This window comes from Meles meles, chromosome 7 (genome assembly GCF_922984935.1).
Source record: "Meles meles chromosome 7, mMelMel3.1 paternal haplotype, whole genome shotgun sequence".
In the NCBI taxonomy this organism is placed as follows: Eukaryota; Metazoa; Chordata; class Mammalia; order Carnivora; family Mustelidae; genus Meles; species Meles meles.
In genome coordinates, this window is record NC_060072.1 from 21,092,254 (window position 1) to 21,109,271 (window position 17,018).

The 17,018-nt window shown below is 33.5% G+C and overlaps 1 protein-coding gene across 4 annotated transcripts in view; it reads right to left on the bottom strand.

The window, feature by feature from the left end:
- Nucleotides 1-17,018, bottom strand: part of SCYL2 (SCY1 like pseudokinase 2) — a 57,469-nt gene that overhangs the window by 2,429 nt on the left and 38,022 nt on the right. For 3 of the 4 annotated variants that reach the window (XM_046012949.1, XM_046012946.1, XM_046012947.1), the window contains 7 exons: nt 14,385-14,498; nt 11,201-11,333; nt 8,971-9,089; nt 4,852-4,952; nt 2,845-2,911; nt 1,792-1,887; nt 701-820 (listed from right to left, as the gene is read on the bottom strand). In XM_046012949.1, the coding sequence (XP_045868905.1) occupies nt 701-820; nt 1,792-1,887; nt 2,845-2,911; nt 4,852-4,952; nt 8,971-9,089; nt 11,201-11,333; nt 14,385-14,498 (750 nt within the window). The remainder of the gene's footprint in view (nt 1-700; nt 821-1,791; nt 1,888-2,844; nt 2,912-4,851; nt 4,953-8,970; nt 9,090-11,200; nt 11,334-14,384; nt 14,499-17,018) is intronic. The other variant, XM_046012948.1, reaches the window with a different exon arrangement.

Consider the following 17,018-nt stretch of genomic DNA (forward strand, 5'->3'; position numbering starts at 1 on the left):
TCACAATTTTGTGGAAATTTGGTTTCTCTATTCTTACAAAAGTACCTAGAAAATAGTTTTTATTTTGCCTCTTGCCCCACAAAGATTTTCCTCAGAAGAAGAATCTTAGTGAGCAGGAGATAACAAATAATTTAAAGACTGCTTTTAAGATAAAGTTATTTCTGCAGCCAGTAAGAGAATAAACTCTCTACAGGCAGGAACTTAGAACAGTGCCTGAAACATAATAGGAAATAAATACTGGTCAGGGCATATAGGCAAGTATTCCTAAATCAAGTTACAGACAGACCTGACTGTAACTGAAAAGCCAAAAATTAAAGATTACTTTTTGCTCAAAAATACATAAATGCATAAACATAATATTCCTGATCATTTCAAGGTGAACAGAGTTACTTAATACTATTAAATCAAGTATTTTTAAAGAAACCCTCTTATTCATGTAACTTTCTCTTTATTGGTAACAATCACTATCATAAAACACTACCTTAGACAGGCTATTGAGGTGTTATTGGAAAATCCTTTCTGCCCATACTTCTTAGAAACTGCATTATTGAAGTATTCTTTGAAATATATTTTTATACAAACACAAGTAGATAGAATAAGTTATATACTTACTTCTTCAATACAGTATGCTTGAAGTCATGCAAAAGTGTAACCTGAAATTAAGTATGCTTAAAATTATGCAAAAGAAATGAATTCTGACCTGTTTGACTGGAGCAACAGGTGTGTGTACTTGGGGTTTAAGAGGCTGCTGGCTTTTCAACTTCTGTGCCTGCTCTTGTTCTTTTGCTAATTTTTGTTTTTCTTCAAGAGTAAGAGATGCCTCAAAATGAAACAAAACAAAGTATCAACTGGCAACTTGGTAATTCCACTTGTAAAACAGAAGATGTCTTTTTTTGTAAAGTATGTCTTGGTATGTTTGACAATACCAAGCAAGCTACTCTTGCACTGGTGATCGCCACAGGTAAATTATATTTTGAATTATTATAAAATTCAACTTTAGGTAGAAACAAATCTCTGCTAAAATACTTCCTTCCAATAGAAAAACAGTTATTATTTTAATACCATTCATCAGATTGACCTTTTTCCAGACAAGGGGAATATCATTTAGTGGTTTTATTTTATAAAATTGGGAGACTCTTGTTCAACTCTAATCTATCTTCAAAAATATTTTAGGCACTAAACAAAAAGCTAAGGAAAACATAAAGAGCGTCTTTCACTGCTAATTTCTGAATCAAATTTGACATTTATCTTTTTCTTTTATCAACCTTGCTAAACTATAAGCTCACAGTGTGTTCTTACAATTTTGCAAACCCAATGCCCAGCAGCTTTGCACATATAGGTTCTAGTATTTGTCAAATGAGCAGAAGAAAAGTTGCCCCCTGCAGAAATTCAAACTTGACATATTTATCATAATGAATACTAACAAATACTTCAACTACAAAGTATCATTTTATAATTTATCACTGGAAATCAGAAGCAGAGAAGAAACACACTTCTTTATCAAGAAGTGTGACTGGCAAAGTGCAGTAGAAAGGACAAAGAAGGCAGGCAATCTACAAATGTTACCACGTGGGAGGCTGTGTAATAAAGGAAGTTAAAATTCTCAAGCCTGTTTATTCTCAATGTGAGTCAGGTCATGTTTCCATGATAATTTTTAAACTTCATAAAGATTATTAAAGCATGCTTCCTGTTAAAATGGTAAACAGTAGTATTTCCCAACAAAAATCTGTAGTTTACAGGAAGTCCTATAATATAAATCAGTGCACTATAAGAGCAAGTAAAGAAACTTACTCTTTTATGCTTATTCTGTAACCCATCCTCTTTATTTTCTGATTCACTGCCAGTCAGAAAGTCTGCTCCAATGTTGTTAAAGACTTTGTCAATCTGCTGAAAAAGAAAAATGTCAACCATTTGAATGACATCAAAAAACTGTGTTTTACTACTTAAAAAGCAAAAGCCCCTCGATGAAGCACACTGTCAAACTCTTTTTACAAAAAATTAAAATGATCTAAATAAACTATCTTGTGACCCAGCAATTGCATTACTAGGTATTTATCTAAGGAATATAAAAATACTAATTCAAAGGGGCACACGCACATCAATGTTTATAGCAGCACTATCAACAATAGTCAAATTATGGAAAGAGCCCAGATGTCCATCAACTGATGAATGGATAAACAGGTGGTATATTTGTACAATGGAATATTGCTCAGCCATCAAAAAAAATGAAATCTTGCCATTTGTGATGACATGGATGCATAAACATCATATCTCTGATCATTTCAAGGTGAACAGAGTTACTTAGTACTATTAAACCTAATATTTTTAAAGAAACCCTCCTGTCCATATAACTTTCTCTTTATTGGTAACAGTCACTATCATAAAACATTATACCTTAGTCAGGCTATTGAGGAGTTGTTGGAAAATTCTTTCTGCCTATATTTCTTGGAAACTGCATTACTGAAGTATTATAAACATAATGCTAAGTGAAATAAATCAGAGAAAGACAAATACCATATGTTTTCACACATATGTGGAACTTACAAAAAACAAATGAATTTAGAAGAAGGGAAAGAAAAACGAAATAAGTAAAAACAGAGGGAGAAAAACCAAAAGAGGCTCTTAACTATAGAGAATAAACAGGGCTGCTGGAGGGGAGTGGGGAGGGGTTAAATGGGTGATGGGAACTAAGGAGGGCACTTGATGTAATAAGCACTAGGTGTTGATATACAACTGATGAATCACTAAATTTTACTCCAGAAACCAGTATTACACTATATGTTAACTAACTTGAATTTAAATAAAATCTTAGAAGTAAACAGATAAATAATCTAAATTTCTTACCTGAGACCCAACATTTGTAACCTTTGTCTCCTCAGAAGCATTCATTTGGTTTCCTATATCCAAAGATCTGCAGGAAAGTTGAATTATGACAAAGCAATAAAAAGAAGTGCTTATTTTTGAAATACTCATACCAAAAACAGTTCATCCCTATGGGTTTTTTTAAAATTATTTACTATAATTAATGTCTGCTTGCCCAAAAAAAGTAACATTGCATATACAAATCTTTTTTTTTTTTAATTCCATATTTGCTATTTACTGGAGAATTCACTTAGTGTGTCATAAAACCAGGAAAGCATGATTCTTACTGTCAGAGAGCTTATAGCTCACTGAGAGACAAGGTATGACATGAGGAACGATGTGATTAAATTCAGAATCTGATTTTCACAACAAAGGCTATAATCACTATGATGTACTAGATCTAGGCCTTGAAAAATAGATAAGATTTAGATAGGAAAAAGAAAAAGAAATTCATTTACATCTCGAATATAAATATTAGATTTTAATTTTTCTTATAAATTTTTAAACATTATTTATCCAGTTCTTATGTTAATAGTCAATCCATCAAACATAAATATATACATCACAGAATATTAGAACATACAAAGGGCTATTTCATGTCATTCTACACCTGGTATATTTATTTCCATTGGCCTTTATCTTACGCTGGGGCAGAAGCTAAAAAATTTCTATCTGGGAATCTTGTTCATAATTGGTATCAACTTTACTGATGTTCTGGTATCTTTTTTTTTTTTTTTTTTTTTTTAAAGAGGGAGAGGGAGAGAGGGAGTGAGAGAGACAAAGAGAGATGCAAGGCAGAGGGAGAAGGAGAATCTTAAGCAGGCTCCACACCCAGCAAAGGCCAGATGTGGGGCTCAGTCTCACAACCCTGAGATCATGACCTGAGCCGAAATCAACAGTCAGACGCTTAACAGACTAAGCCACCTGCATGCCCCTGATGTCTCTTTTCACTGATGTCTTTTGGCTCAGGATTAAACAGACATCCTAAAATCACGTGTTTTTCTTTGGCAAACAAATACAGTGGAGATTTCATTTTAGTAAACTGGAGTTTAATGAACTCCAGTAATTTTCACCTTTCCCTTCTTCCTTTGAATACTAGTATTTTGCAAATAACTTAGAAAATTCTCCCTTAAAAAAAAAAGTAGGATGCCTGGGTGACTCAGTTGGCTGAGCGGCTGCCTTCGGCTCAGGTCATGGTCCCAGCGTCCTGGGATCGAGTCCCGCTTCGGGCTCCTTGCTCGGCGGGGAGCCTGCTTTGCCCTCTGACTCTGCCTGCTACTCTGTCTGCCTGTGCTCACTCTCTGTCTCTCTCTGACTAATAAATAAATAAAATCTTTAAAAAAAAAAAGTAGATGATGTGTTATTAAATGAAATGAATGCTCTATAAATGTTTCTGGAATCAGGAAAAAAAAAAAGGGAGAAATCAAAATACCAGGGTTTCACAGATTTGAAAATTATTTGTAAGTGGTGCTCTTAGTGATCACCCTGAATTTACACCTCCAGTAGCTAATGCTAACCTAACAAGAGACTTTCTCAGAAACAGAATTTTCCTTATGTATAGAAAATGCTAAGATTGTATCGTATTACACTTTTGTACTCAGAAATGACATTTGATTCTCTACAAGATTCTATTTTACACAGTTCAAGTTAACATATAGGAAAATTTTTAAATGCTTTACATGTAAACAAATTGAAATCTACCAGTTTTTCACTACGCAGAACAAACTGATGGTCACCAGAGGGAAGATGGGTGGAGGGATAGGTGAAAATAGGCCAAGGGGATCAATGATGAACACTGAGTAATGATATATAAAATTGTTAAATCTCTATATTGTACACCTGAAACTATATGTTAATGATACTAAAATTAAAATAATAAACTTAAACTAAAAAAAAAACATCTTTCTAGTCCTTATTCCAGAAAATCAGTCATGAAATAACTTTAATCTCACTCTGGGGCCATGTACAATCCATATGCAACCTACTTACTTCTGCTGTTCTTGCATTATATGAAGTTGCTCCAGTTTAGTCTTATGTTCAGACTCCAATCTGTTAAGCATCTCTTTTATGACGGAAATGAAAGAATTGAACTGGTACAATAAGAAATTGATACAGTTAAAATGTTTGAAGTTAGCAGCAAATGTAATCTAATAAAATAATTCAACAAGTTAACCATAATACTCTCTATTTTTACCAGAATATGACCCACTCATAGCAGTGATGTCACAAGAATAGTATATTTAAACTCAGCGTATCACAGCAAACTTTTATAGTATTTCTGTATGATGGTGATAAAGTTGATGAGGATTTTAAGTTCCAGAAATTATGTCTCAATTAGTTTTATAGCCCGAGTTCTCTAAGAGCTATTATTCAACAGTCTTACAAATTTACCCCTACCAGTTATTACATACTGATTTTCCTAGAATAGTCCAAAACTGACCATCTGAATTTGTACATATCTGGAAACAACCCATTTAATTATGCATAACAAAGTCAGTTTATTCAAATTGTTATAAAAATGACATGTTTGGTTAAAATAAATCTGTTTTCTAAAGTTAGTAGAAAGATTAAATGTATATAGTTTAACTTTCAAATAATTATAGTTCCTAAAGTGTATCTAATACTATGTCATAATGTAGTTTAAGCTTTGGTTAAATGATGATTCTTAGGGTACCTCAAATCATCATAAACAATTTATTCAACAATACCATATACTACAGGAAGAATCTAGAAACTGCTTTCTTTCCCTCCTAAATCTTTTTTGTACTGGGTGCTTATACAACTCTTCATAGTAGGTTTATTAGTATTTCTATTCCTTGGGGCACCTGGGTGGCTCAGTTGGTTAAGGGTCTGCCTTTGGCTCAGGTCATGATCCCAGGATCCTGGGATCAAGCCCCGCATCGGGCTCCCTGCTTGGTGGGAAACCTGCCTCTCCTTCTCCCTCTGCTGCTCCCCCTGCTTGTGTTCTCCGTCAAATAAATAAGTAAAATCTTAAAAAAAAAAAAAAAATTCTATTTAAATGAGTAAACTATGGCTCTGGGAGAGAGAAAGCAACTTAGTAAGAGATACTAAATAACATACGGGAGCATGACAATTCACTTAAGTCTGTCTCTAGAGCTTGTGCTCATTTGTACTCAACACTGCTTCTCACCATGATGCTCGATCATCCCTTGTCTTACCATGAGAGTAACAAAACGCATTATTTCCTTAGCAGTTTACCTGGATGGACACTCTGATTAGGTTTGTTTGTTTTTTTTTAACTTTGTAATGAAGTATGAAAAACTAACGGAAAAGTATACATAGATAAGCACACATGTTAAAAAAAAATGAGTTTTGGTCAGATGTAGAAAAAGAACACTGGCAGCACCCCACAAGCTTCCTTGTGACCTCTTCTAGTTACTTCCCACCCTCTTATTCTACAAGTAAACACTAGTCTGACTTCTGGCAGTATCGTTTTGACTATTTTTATACTTTATATAAATGGAATCATTTGGTAGATCTTCTTTGTCTGGTTTCACTTGCTCAACATTATGTTTGAGAGATTCATCCATCTGAATGTAGTTGGTTACATATAGTTGAATGTAGTTGGTTCAGAAGAATTAACACAGTGGGCCTGGACTGCTATCTTTGAAAAGGCCTGCTTGCGAGGTTGACTGTTGGCTGGTGTCCAGGAACTCAGATTTTAGGAGAGTTACCACCATTAACTGATGAAAGTGGCTCACTAAATTGTACAAAGGCTGTTTTATGCTAAACATCTGCTTTCCTTCTGGAAGTCTGGAATTTGGGTCCATGTCAGGCAGATAGAGCTACAACACTTCACACATACTATGACAAAGTATTATATTGAGATGACTCTGGAAACCTGCATCTGGTTTCCTCCAGAGTGCTCCAGTCTTCTTCCTTTGCTGATTTTGCTCTATACCCTTTCACCATAAAAAAATCATAGCCATGAATACAACTATATGCTGAGGCCTGTGACTCCTTCTACTGAATTACTCAATCCGGAGATGGTCTTTGGAACCCTCACCAACACAAGCTGTATTATGTTTTTATTGCTACTTAGTATTTCCTGTTTTATAATCAAATGCAAAAAAAATGTACTTTCTTAAATCAAGTTACCTTTTTCCATAATGCAAAATATCCTTAGATTAGAATCAGAACTGACAGAAGAGGGCAGTCTTAAATTAGGAACCCTCTCCATGAAGTGACTAGCAGACCACACCCATGTTAACTATTGGAATATACCAGAAAATATGAATCAAAATATTTCTGTTGATGAAAATAGGCCCCTAAAAAAATCAACCATAAAGCTGAAGAAAACTAACACCACATTCTAAATGAAATTATATATTATGAAATAAGCATTTGGGAATATTTAAAAACATTCTAAATGACCAAAAGTTGGACTTGGGCATATTACCATCATATTTTTCCCCCATATTCACTGTTTCCCTTTTTGCCAATTGTAACCTCAATCCTGCCACCCAGGATATGAAGAAATTTCTCAAGCCAATTATCAAGCCAAAATTGAAATTTAGGGACACAAACTTTCAAAGGTTTACTCTACCACTTCAAATGAAATTTGGGTCTGATTAATTTTATAAATTTCTCTAACTCCAAAACCCAATTCACTCAGCCCTCTCCCCTAAGGTCAAAAGCTTTCCTGCTTAACTCCCACCTTTCTGCTTCCTTAATTCCTCTAATTTATTTTCAGTACTTAATTCCCAATCTTGCCTGCCTATCCATTTCTGACACTCTCTGGTAAATAGTAACCAATTCTCGGTCTTTTTTCCATTTTACTCCATTAAACACCAGTTCTACAGTGAACAAATGACTTGTCATTACTCTAACTCAAATTTTCTCTCAGTTCAATAAATATTTTTGATTTTTAGCACTGCACTAAGTACGGGGCTATAATAAAGTATAAGATATAGTAACCAGCCTTCTGGGAAAGGCAGACACGTAAGTACATACCTGTGATAACTACAGTGACAGAGCCATACAGAGAGATAACTGTATAATAATCTTTGACCACATTACCTCTTTAAGCAAATGTTTACCACATCTTAAAATCTCAAATACCTAAACCAGTACACCAGAAACTAACACTGTATGTTAACTATACTGGAATTAAAATAAAAAACACATCAACAACAACAAAAAAACAAATACCTAAATGAGAGAGCAATTTGAAGTCTACCTATACTAGTCTCAATTTATCTCTCTCCCATTACTCCTCTGCTGTATTATAGGTATCTCTCAGTCAAACTGGATTATTCATTTCCTATGGCAGATACACTCTAAACGCGTTCCCAATTATCTCCTTATTCTGCTGCTCAGGGCTTTGTGTAACTCCCTATCTTTGAGACTAAGCAGGAGCTGTGACTTACTGGTAACCAACAGAATTCAGCAAAGGTAATGGATGTCATTTCCTTGATCACACTACAGGATGTTGTAACTTCCATCTTTTTAGCAGATTCTCTTTCCCACTTTGATGGAACAAGTTGCCATGTTGGAAAGCCCATGAAGCAAAGAACTGACAGTGCCTCTAGCTAACAGCTAGGAACTGAGGCCCTCAATCCAACAACTTAAAAGGAACTGAATCCTGCCAAAAACTATGTAAGCAGGTTAGAAGCAGAGCCTTCTTTCCCCCAATTGAGCCTTCAGATAAGACCCCAGGCTTTGACTGTAGCATTATGACAACTCTGAGCAGAGAATTCATGCCCTGGCTTGGCTGACCCACAGAAATGATGAAATACCCATCTAGTGTATACTCATTGCTATGTAACAATAAGTGTTATGTAGCAATAAATAACAGATATACACCCCAGACACATTACATTGATTTTTTTCTTTGTTCATGTCAACTTCCCAGCCCCAAATCTGAAGTAGCCCAAAATCTTACATATCTTTCTAAGTTCTAGTCATTTACTATCTCCCAATGAGAGGCCTACATACTGCTTACTTTGAATCCACAAACTTTCTTTATTAAATTCTTTGGCATATTTTTTCTTGTTTTAGCCACACTTAAATGTAATATATTTATATATTTAATGCCAAGAAAACAGTAAGCTGGATAAACTGAATAAAGCACAAAACTATCCTTACCTGATTAAGATTAAGATTATTTTCAATACTCAGGGGAATCAGATGAGGCAATACTTTTCCAGCCAACTGCTCTTTGGTGATTCCCAGCTTCTTATGAGTGAAAGTACATTTGTAAATACCTGATAGAAAAGAATGAGACAAATTTCATAGTTCAATACCACAAGTTAAAAGACATTAGGAAAATACTGTATCTACATGAAATATCTTGATAATTAATATAATTTCACATTTCTCCTTGTCAGTGCCTAGAAGAAGAATGTTCTTACATATGGATCAGAATGATTTCAACTTTATCACCAGTTTAGATTTAAATACCATGACATATTTATCCTGAATTCTTTTGGCTTAAGAGCACATTTAATGTCAGAATAACATTAAAAGCCTATCACACCACAGGAGCAAGGTTACAGAATGACCCTCTATCCTGAAATTATCTGAATATATAGTTCAGACTTCTCACTCAAGCTTGAGACATCTATTTTACAAGTGTGTGTGAGGATAGGTCTTATACCTTTATTCACTTCTTTGACTAATCAGACTTAACATGCTTGAAACTTTAATAATTTAATTCAACTCCACACAATCCTTCCCTATAGTCTCACGTATTTACTCAAAAACTTCAAGACCCTGCTTATTAACACTTATGCTACAAAGCCTTCATTTGGTAAACTGAGCACATTTGTTTCTCATTCTCTAAATGCTTTTGTTGTGTTTTGTATATAATCCATACCCTCAGAACACACCATACCCTCTAATTTTGCTGTTAATGTACACTTCACTTATATACTCAAAGAGTAACTTTATTGAACACCTACTAAATGTTTATTCACTAGGCACTTATTTGCTATGCTCATTACTTCTGCCTTCTCATTTTCTCACTGAATTCTCGTAAGACTCCCATAATGATGCATTTTATCATTTTATCCTCATTTGGGAGATGAAGCAACTTTTCAAAGTCACTGCAGGAACTGACCAACCAGGACTGCAGCTAGAGATCTTTCCACTGTGCCAAAGTCCTTCTCAAGAAAACAAGTTTCTTTGAGCGGAGAAGTTTTATACATAGCCCATGCCTACATAGGTCCACAATAAATTATTTGCTGACCATTCCTACATATATTTACTGAAGACTTTCTATAGACCAGGCACAACAGTAGGTGTTAAAAATAAACAGCTGGGAGTGCCTGGGTGGCTCAGTGGGTTAAGCCTCTGCCTTTAGCTCAGGTCATGGTCTCAGGGTCCTGGGATCGAGCCCCATATCGGGCTCTCTGCTCAGCGGGGAGCCTGCTTCTCTCTCTCTCTCTCTCTCTCTCTGCCTGCTTCTCTGCCTACTTGTGATCTCTGACTGTCAAGTAAATAAATAAAATCTTTTAAAAAAATAAATAAATAAACAGCTGAATAATTTGGTTTTTCTTCAAAATTAACAAACTTTAAATTTAGTAAAATGTAAATTCGTTCATGTTTTTGTGATTCTACAATTATGTCTGTTTTCATGAGTATAGTAGTACCTCAGAATTTCCAGACTATAACTAATAGTAAGAAATTTCTATTGTCAAAGCTATAACTATAGTAAAAAATTTCAGAGTTTCTTGACAGAGTAATTTGTAATTATGCTGATGGAATAGAATGTGCTGTAAGGCTAATATGCTTCATAAATCCATCGTTTAATAATGAAACATACTGGCTAAGATTTGAACATATATAAATCAAAAACCAGCTCTACCATTTATCAGTTGTGTTATCTTGGATAACTTATTTCAACTCTGGGCCTCAATTTCCTTACCGTAAAACAGAAATAACAGTACCTATCTCGTTGGAATTTGGAGAGGACAAAATGAGATAATGCAGAAAAAATATTCAGCATAGCGCCTATTACAGACTGGGTACCAAGTAACCATCAAGTATTACTATTAAGACTGGTATCAGCATTTTAAGCAGCTTTGTTTGCCTTTCTTATTTGGTATCATTTCACAGAGAAAACTACATATGATCATGGTATTTGTGAAGCTAGGATTTCCAAATGTCTAATTCTTTTGTAAATGTCAAGGAAGACCATAGTTTTTGCTAAAATTAACAAAAAGAAAAGTTATATCATGATATTTATCCCACCATTCCTCAAATACTGAATGCAATATACCTGAAAAAGGATACAAAGGTTTTGTAATTTGGAAGATTCATTTGCATGACTATAAAACAATAAAGTAGCATCAAATGACATTAAGTTTTCAGCTACCTAAAATTCCCATGAGGACTGCGGGTTCCTTGGATGGAATTTGTTGTAAGAAGGGCAGGATATCATCAAGTACAAACCACTTATCCAAGTATTCCAAAATCTTTCCTAAGCACACTAAAGAATTTACACGAACCTATTAAAAGAGATAAATTGCATTAGTCATTTAAAGTATTTGCAATCTAGAACAAAACATTTAACTCTAAGTTTAATCTTCATATAGATATGTTAAAATCTCAAGAATAAAAGTAGGTTTAAAAGCTCCTCCTTTAATATAGGAAATCCACATATTTACAAACTCCCCTGGACTTGTTTCAGAAAGAATTTATGATTGCTTTACCAGAACACTAGTTAGCTAAAGGCAAGAAATGACTTCAATTTTGTATCCTTCTAAATAAAGTGATTAGGATTTGAGAAGCTTTACTATATATATGTTTACTATATATGTGTTTACTAACAATAATTCTTTGGGGACATGTGAATTATGAAAAGGACTACATTCTCCTAGCTTCCAGTACTTTCCTCTAACTCAAGGTTAATTCATTCTTAAATTAAGTATTTCAGCATCATGTAAAAACTATTTATATTTTACCCTACATAAAGTTTTCCATTTTTAAATATATCTTTAACACCAATAACTAGAACCTGATACTTAGCACTTTTATCAAAATTCTATCTATATCTGCTTGACAACTTTGATAAGCATGTCACACCCTATTTTTTTAGCTTGAATATGTTAAGATAGAATACCTTCAGAAAAAAGGCAAAGCAAAAAAGTACAGCACACTGTTACATACAAAAAACTGATGGTTGCCGAACGGGAGGTGGGTAGGGAGCTGGGTGAAATAAAGGGGATTAAGAGTATACTCATCATGATAAGCACTGAGGAAGGTATAGAATTGTTCAATTATTATATTATACACTTGATACTAACATGACATGGTATGTTAATTATATTTCAATTTTTAAAAAAAGAATATTTTGAGTCAGGATCCTATCAATAGAACTGCAGAAAAAATTTTAAAATTTTTAAAAAACACACTAAGAAAAAGCAGAAAATAATTTAGTTGGTTAAAAAAAAGCACTATATTTCTGTAAGAAAGATGGAAAAAATTTTCTGAAAAATAAGGTATAATTTTTTTTCTGAAATTCAAACATAAAGGATAGTACAAATTCAAAAAGATACCCAATTAATTTGCTCTTAGAATCAGTGTTATAAAAGGAATTGCTACATTTTTATATGTGTGTATAGGTGTGTCAAGAGAAGCTAGAAATACTAGTTTAATTTTATTTTTATTTTTAATATAAAATATTAGTCATGTAAGTCATGAAGAAATAGAACTCTTGGAGCATCTTACCTACCTCTGTGTAGAATTTATTTCTCTTTATTTTCAGGAAACAGTATTAAATACAATTCTAACTCAAAACTCATGTTTCACTAATTTCCCAGTTAGAATTCTTTAACGTTAGAGGTCTATGTATATGAATGAAATTCAGAATTCAGATTTGCTCCTCTGAACACAAGCACTGTACATGTATAAAATGCAAATCCATTCCAGAGTTACTGTTCTAAATACATTCATTCTAACTCTTTGTAATTATGTCTTTAATGGCTCAGCTGGCATCTTAAAAAGAGATATAAACATTCCCAGGCATTAATACAGACCATTTAAGTATCAATGCTTCCCACTTCACCCTGCATATTTAGAACTAAACTAGAACATGTACTTTTACAAAATGTATGCTAAAATAAATCTATGCTGTCATAAAATACAGTGTGCCTTATGTGATTTTTATATTCTTTTTTTCTAAAGATTTTATTTTTTATTTTACTTTGAGTAATCTCTACACCCAGTGTGGGGCTTGAACTTACAAGTCCCAAGAGCAAGAGTCACTGCTCTACAATCAAGCTAACCAGGGGCCTGCAGATTTTTAAAGGACATTTTGAAAATGAAATTTTTAGCTGAATATTACTACCATCTATTTTAAAAATTCAATCATAAAATTTAGAAAATTTCAGAGGAAAAGAAGTGGATTTCAAATCTTTTTAATATTTATGAAGAAAAAGACTCAGAGGGGTAAGTTAACTTGCCCAATGGCACAGGACGGTTAATAGTAGAGTCAGAATAAGAACTCGGGTTTTTTTTACTTCATTTCATACTGCTCATCTTGGTAAACAATGATATTTTTTTCCATTTTGATGTTGCTTTCCATCTCAATGCTTTTATACCAAATAAATAAATAAAACCCATGACCTAAAATGGACTGGATCACTATAAGGTCAAATCATGTCATTTAAATCAGCTTAAGCTACAAATTCTTGTTTTTATTTAAATTTACGTTTTACCTAATAAAGATGGAAGAGGTCTCCAAAGAACTATATTTACAAATTTAATAACATGACCATTATCAAACATTAATATAAAGAACTGATCTGATGAATGAAGGACATCTCTCCCTCTTTTCTAAAGCTGCTGTTTGAAGAGAATATTCAATGTTACTTCCATAAAGAATTATCTGTGAGATCAATTCTTATGATCTACTGCTAGAGAAAAGATTGGGAATAAATATGTCTCCCAATATGAGATAATGAGAACTGTTATTTACTGCTACTTACTACATCCTTGACTACCAACTGTGTTACAATTCTGTATTCAAAAAAGGAATCAGCTGTCTTTGGCCTAGATTCTTGAGTACAACTATTCCCCCCCCACCTTGTTTTCTTATTAATGTATTTTACTGTACCCTAATTTTTTTTTGAAAGTAGGCAAGTAAGTGGTATGTACAAAAATATAGATAACTAAAAGTAAAGGCAGTTTATGAAAGGAAGCTGTTCAAAAAGTTTTTAGGTTTTTACACCAAGTTAAACTCTCATGATTATTTTAAAAACTAACAACAAAATAAATTGTGAATTAAAGCATAAAAGTCTTAAGAAATAAAAATTACTCAAATTTTCTCTTGAAGCACTCAAATTAGGGGATGGGAATAAGACCAGGGATGTAATACTACAAAATTATGTATGAGGGAAAACTACAGCTATTGATCACTTTTATAGCACTGTATGCAGGCTACCTATAGCCAAGATGAAATATATGAACAAACTATAAAAGAGTTACTTAACAATAAGAAAATAATTTAAAACAATGAGAAGTTAAAGAAAAGCAAAAATTGATATGTAATTACTTACAGCAAGGGAAGACGTTTGTAGACATGCATTTTTAATTCTTGGTATCAAAGCATTTTTCATAGATGGATAGTCTATAAGATTTGCAAAGGTTGGAATGATGTTTAAACAGAGTTCCTATTAAGAAAATACATGGATTCAATCTTAGGGAAAGATTCTCTTCACTTTTCTCCCACATATTAAAAAATATTTTGCATTTGCATAGCTAATTTGTCACACAGTTTGAAATAAACTTTTATGTATGTTGTATCACTTGCTCCTTTCAACAACTATTTGAAAGCAGAATATTTATCACTAGTTTTCAATTTCACAGATGAAAAAACTGACTCAAAAGACCTTCCTCAAAATCATACAAGGTCATATGACCTAGCATATGGTAACAACAATCCTTGGTCTCATACCTAATTTCTTTTCCTCACAACACAATCCATCACATATTATTTAAGAATAGGAACACCTAAGTTATGCTTTCTTTCACAATGAGAGAAAATCAAGTACAAAGTGACATCAAACTATTCATCTTAAATAAGGGATTTCTTAGCTGTTACATAAATCCTTATGACAGAATATAATATGAACATTTTATTTAATATATTTTAAAAGATGGTTTAATAATACCAGGAAGAAAATGCAGTAAGATACTATCACATAATCCCAACTTTTAAAATGTGTAGGTACATGTGTCTGTCTATAAGCTCAGGGAAATAGACATAAGGACATATCTGGAAATGTTAAGTCTGGGCATCTCTGAGAGAGGATTTTAATATTCTTTATATTTTTAAGTACTTCCAAATTCTGAAACTTCAAGTATAACTCACAGAAACAGGAAAAAGTTATTTAAAACATTGTTAACTAATGCTGGCCATAATGTAAATGATTTTAACTGGGAACTCTGAATGAGGCTAACAGAGGAAAAAGGGCAATGACTAAGGAAAAGGAACTAAATGAGTTAAGGAAAAGAACAAGAAATGGCTTGAAAACTAACTGGCTGAAGAACATACATCTCAGATACCTTAAAAGGGCAGAATGATCCTTGTAGCAAAGCACAGAAGGGATTACTGAAGAAAATGAGGGATAAATGTGTATCAGGGAAGGAGTTAAACAAATCTGGTATACTTAAAGACATTCATTTGTAGTTAGCAAATAGAAATGAATTAACTACTAAGAATTTGTTATCAAAATAATGGCCACATATTTTATTTGCTTTATTCCCAGATTTCTAAAAGGCATATATGAGTTATATGTTTATATCCACTCAGAACTATAATAAATAAGTGGGTGATGTACCTTGAGGATAAGAAGTACAAGCTCCATTCAAGGGGCATTTTCTACAGATGGGAGAGAACAGGCAAGGGGGAATAGCTCGTGCGATACTGTGCTCCTATTACCAGAAGGTGTCTCCATAGGGAAGGTCAGCTTTTAATTCAAGAGAATGAGCATGCATACACACTGTACTGTGTAACCTAGCAGTAGGTTACAAAGAGGCAAATCTTAAATTATGTCTAAATCATATAGGTGAAGGAGGGGAGGAAAAGCTTTTCCTGAAGAGGAAATACAGTGAAGAACCTAAGAACAGGAGACTGAAACAACCCAAAACCCAAGGAAGTCATTAACTCATTCTCAGGAACTTCTGCCTTTTAGTTTATACTTTATAACTGGCGGTAGAGAGGGAAGAATAAACACAGCTTCTATGTTTAATTCTAAAGCTAAAAATTTTTTAAATTGGTTTACATACATATTACTGTTCGTGCCTCTAAGTATCCTAACTTTTATAAACCATCTACTACTTTTCCAGGTATTTTTCTAAACTCTTTAGCCTCTTAAATATTTCTAATCAAACTTCACTTTAAAAATATCACTCCAAAAATGAATTTCAGAAGTTACTTTCCAGTCTTCTACTTGCATGAAACTTCAAAAGATTTTTGTTTCTTGCTCTTGCTCTAATACTCTCCCAAACCCTAAACAGTCTTTTAGCTTTATCAGACTCTACCAAGCAATGCTCATACTAATTAATTGGACTGGTGACTAAAGACTTACATTGAATGATACAAGAAATGCTGGTTTGTAAAATTCAGCAAAGTTGCACAGGTCAATCTGAATTAAATGTTAACTGCTTCAATAAATATTCAATGGCTGATAATTACTGGCTAAATGAAGTCCCTTGGGAAGAAAAATGGGCTTTCACGTCACTCAACTTTTTTTCTCCTTCCTAATCTCAGTGACTATAAAACCAGGTTGGCTACACAGGGCCTGTGGGAATGTTTTAAGAAGCTGTAATTCACAACCCCTTTGGAAAGGGCTAAAAAGTAGAAGTAAGTACACCCTCCCCAATTGTCCCCTGTCATTTGGACAAAGGCAGCATATCCTCACCTTTAAGGTATGACCTTATAAGGACAAAATTTAACATCAATTTCACAACTTCGAATAAACAAATGAACTTAGACAAAGACTGAAATGAGCCAAAAAAGTAACCTCACACATGTAGGATTAGGTTCACATCACTTATTTTTAAATAATCTCTATATACAATGAGGCTCAAACTCACAACCCTGTAATCAAGAGTCACATGGTCTACTGACTGAGCCAGCCAGGCACCCCCAATATTAGGATCACATTAGGAAAAAGAAGGTTTTGGTC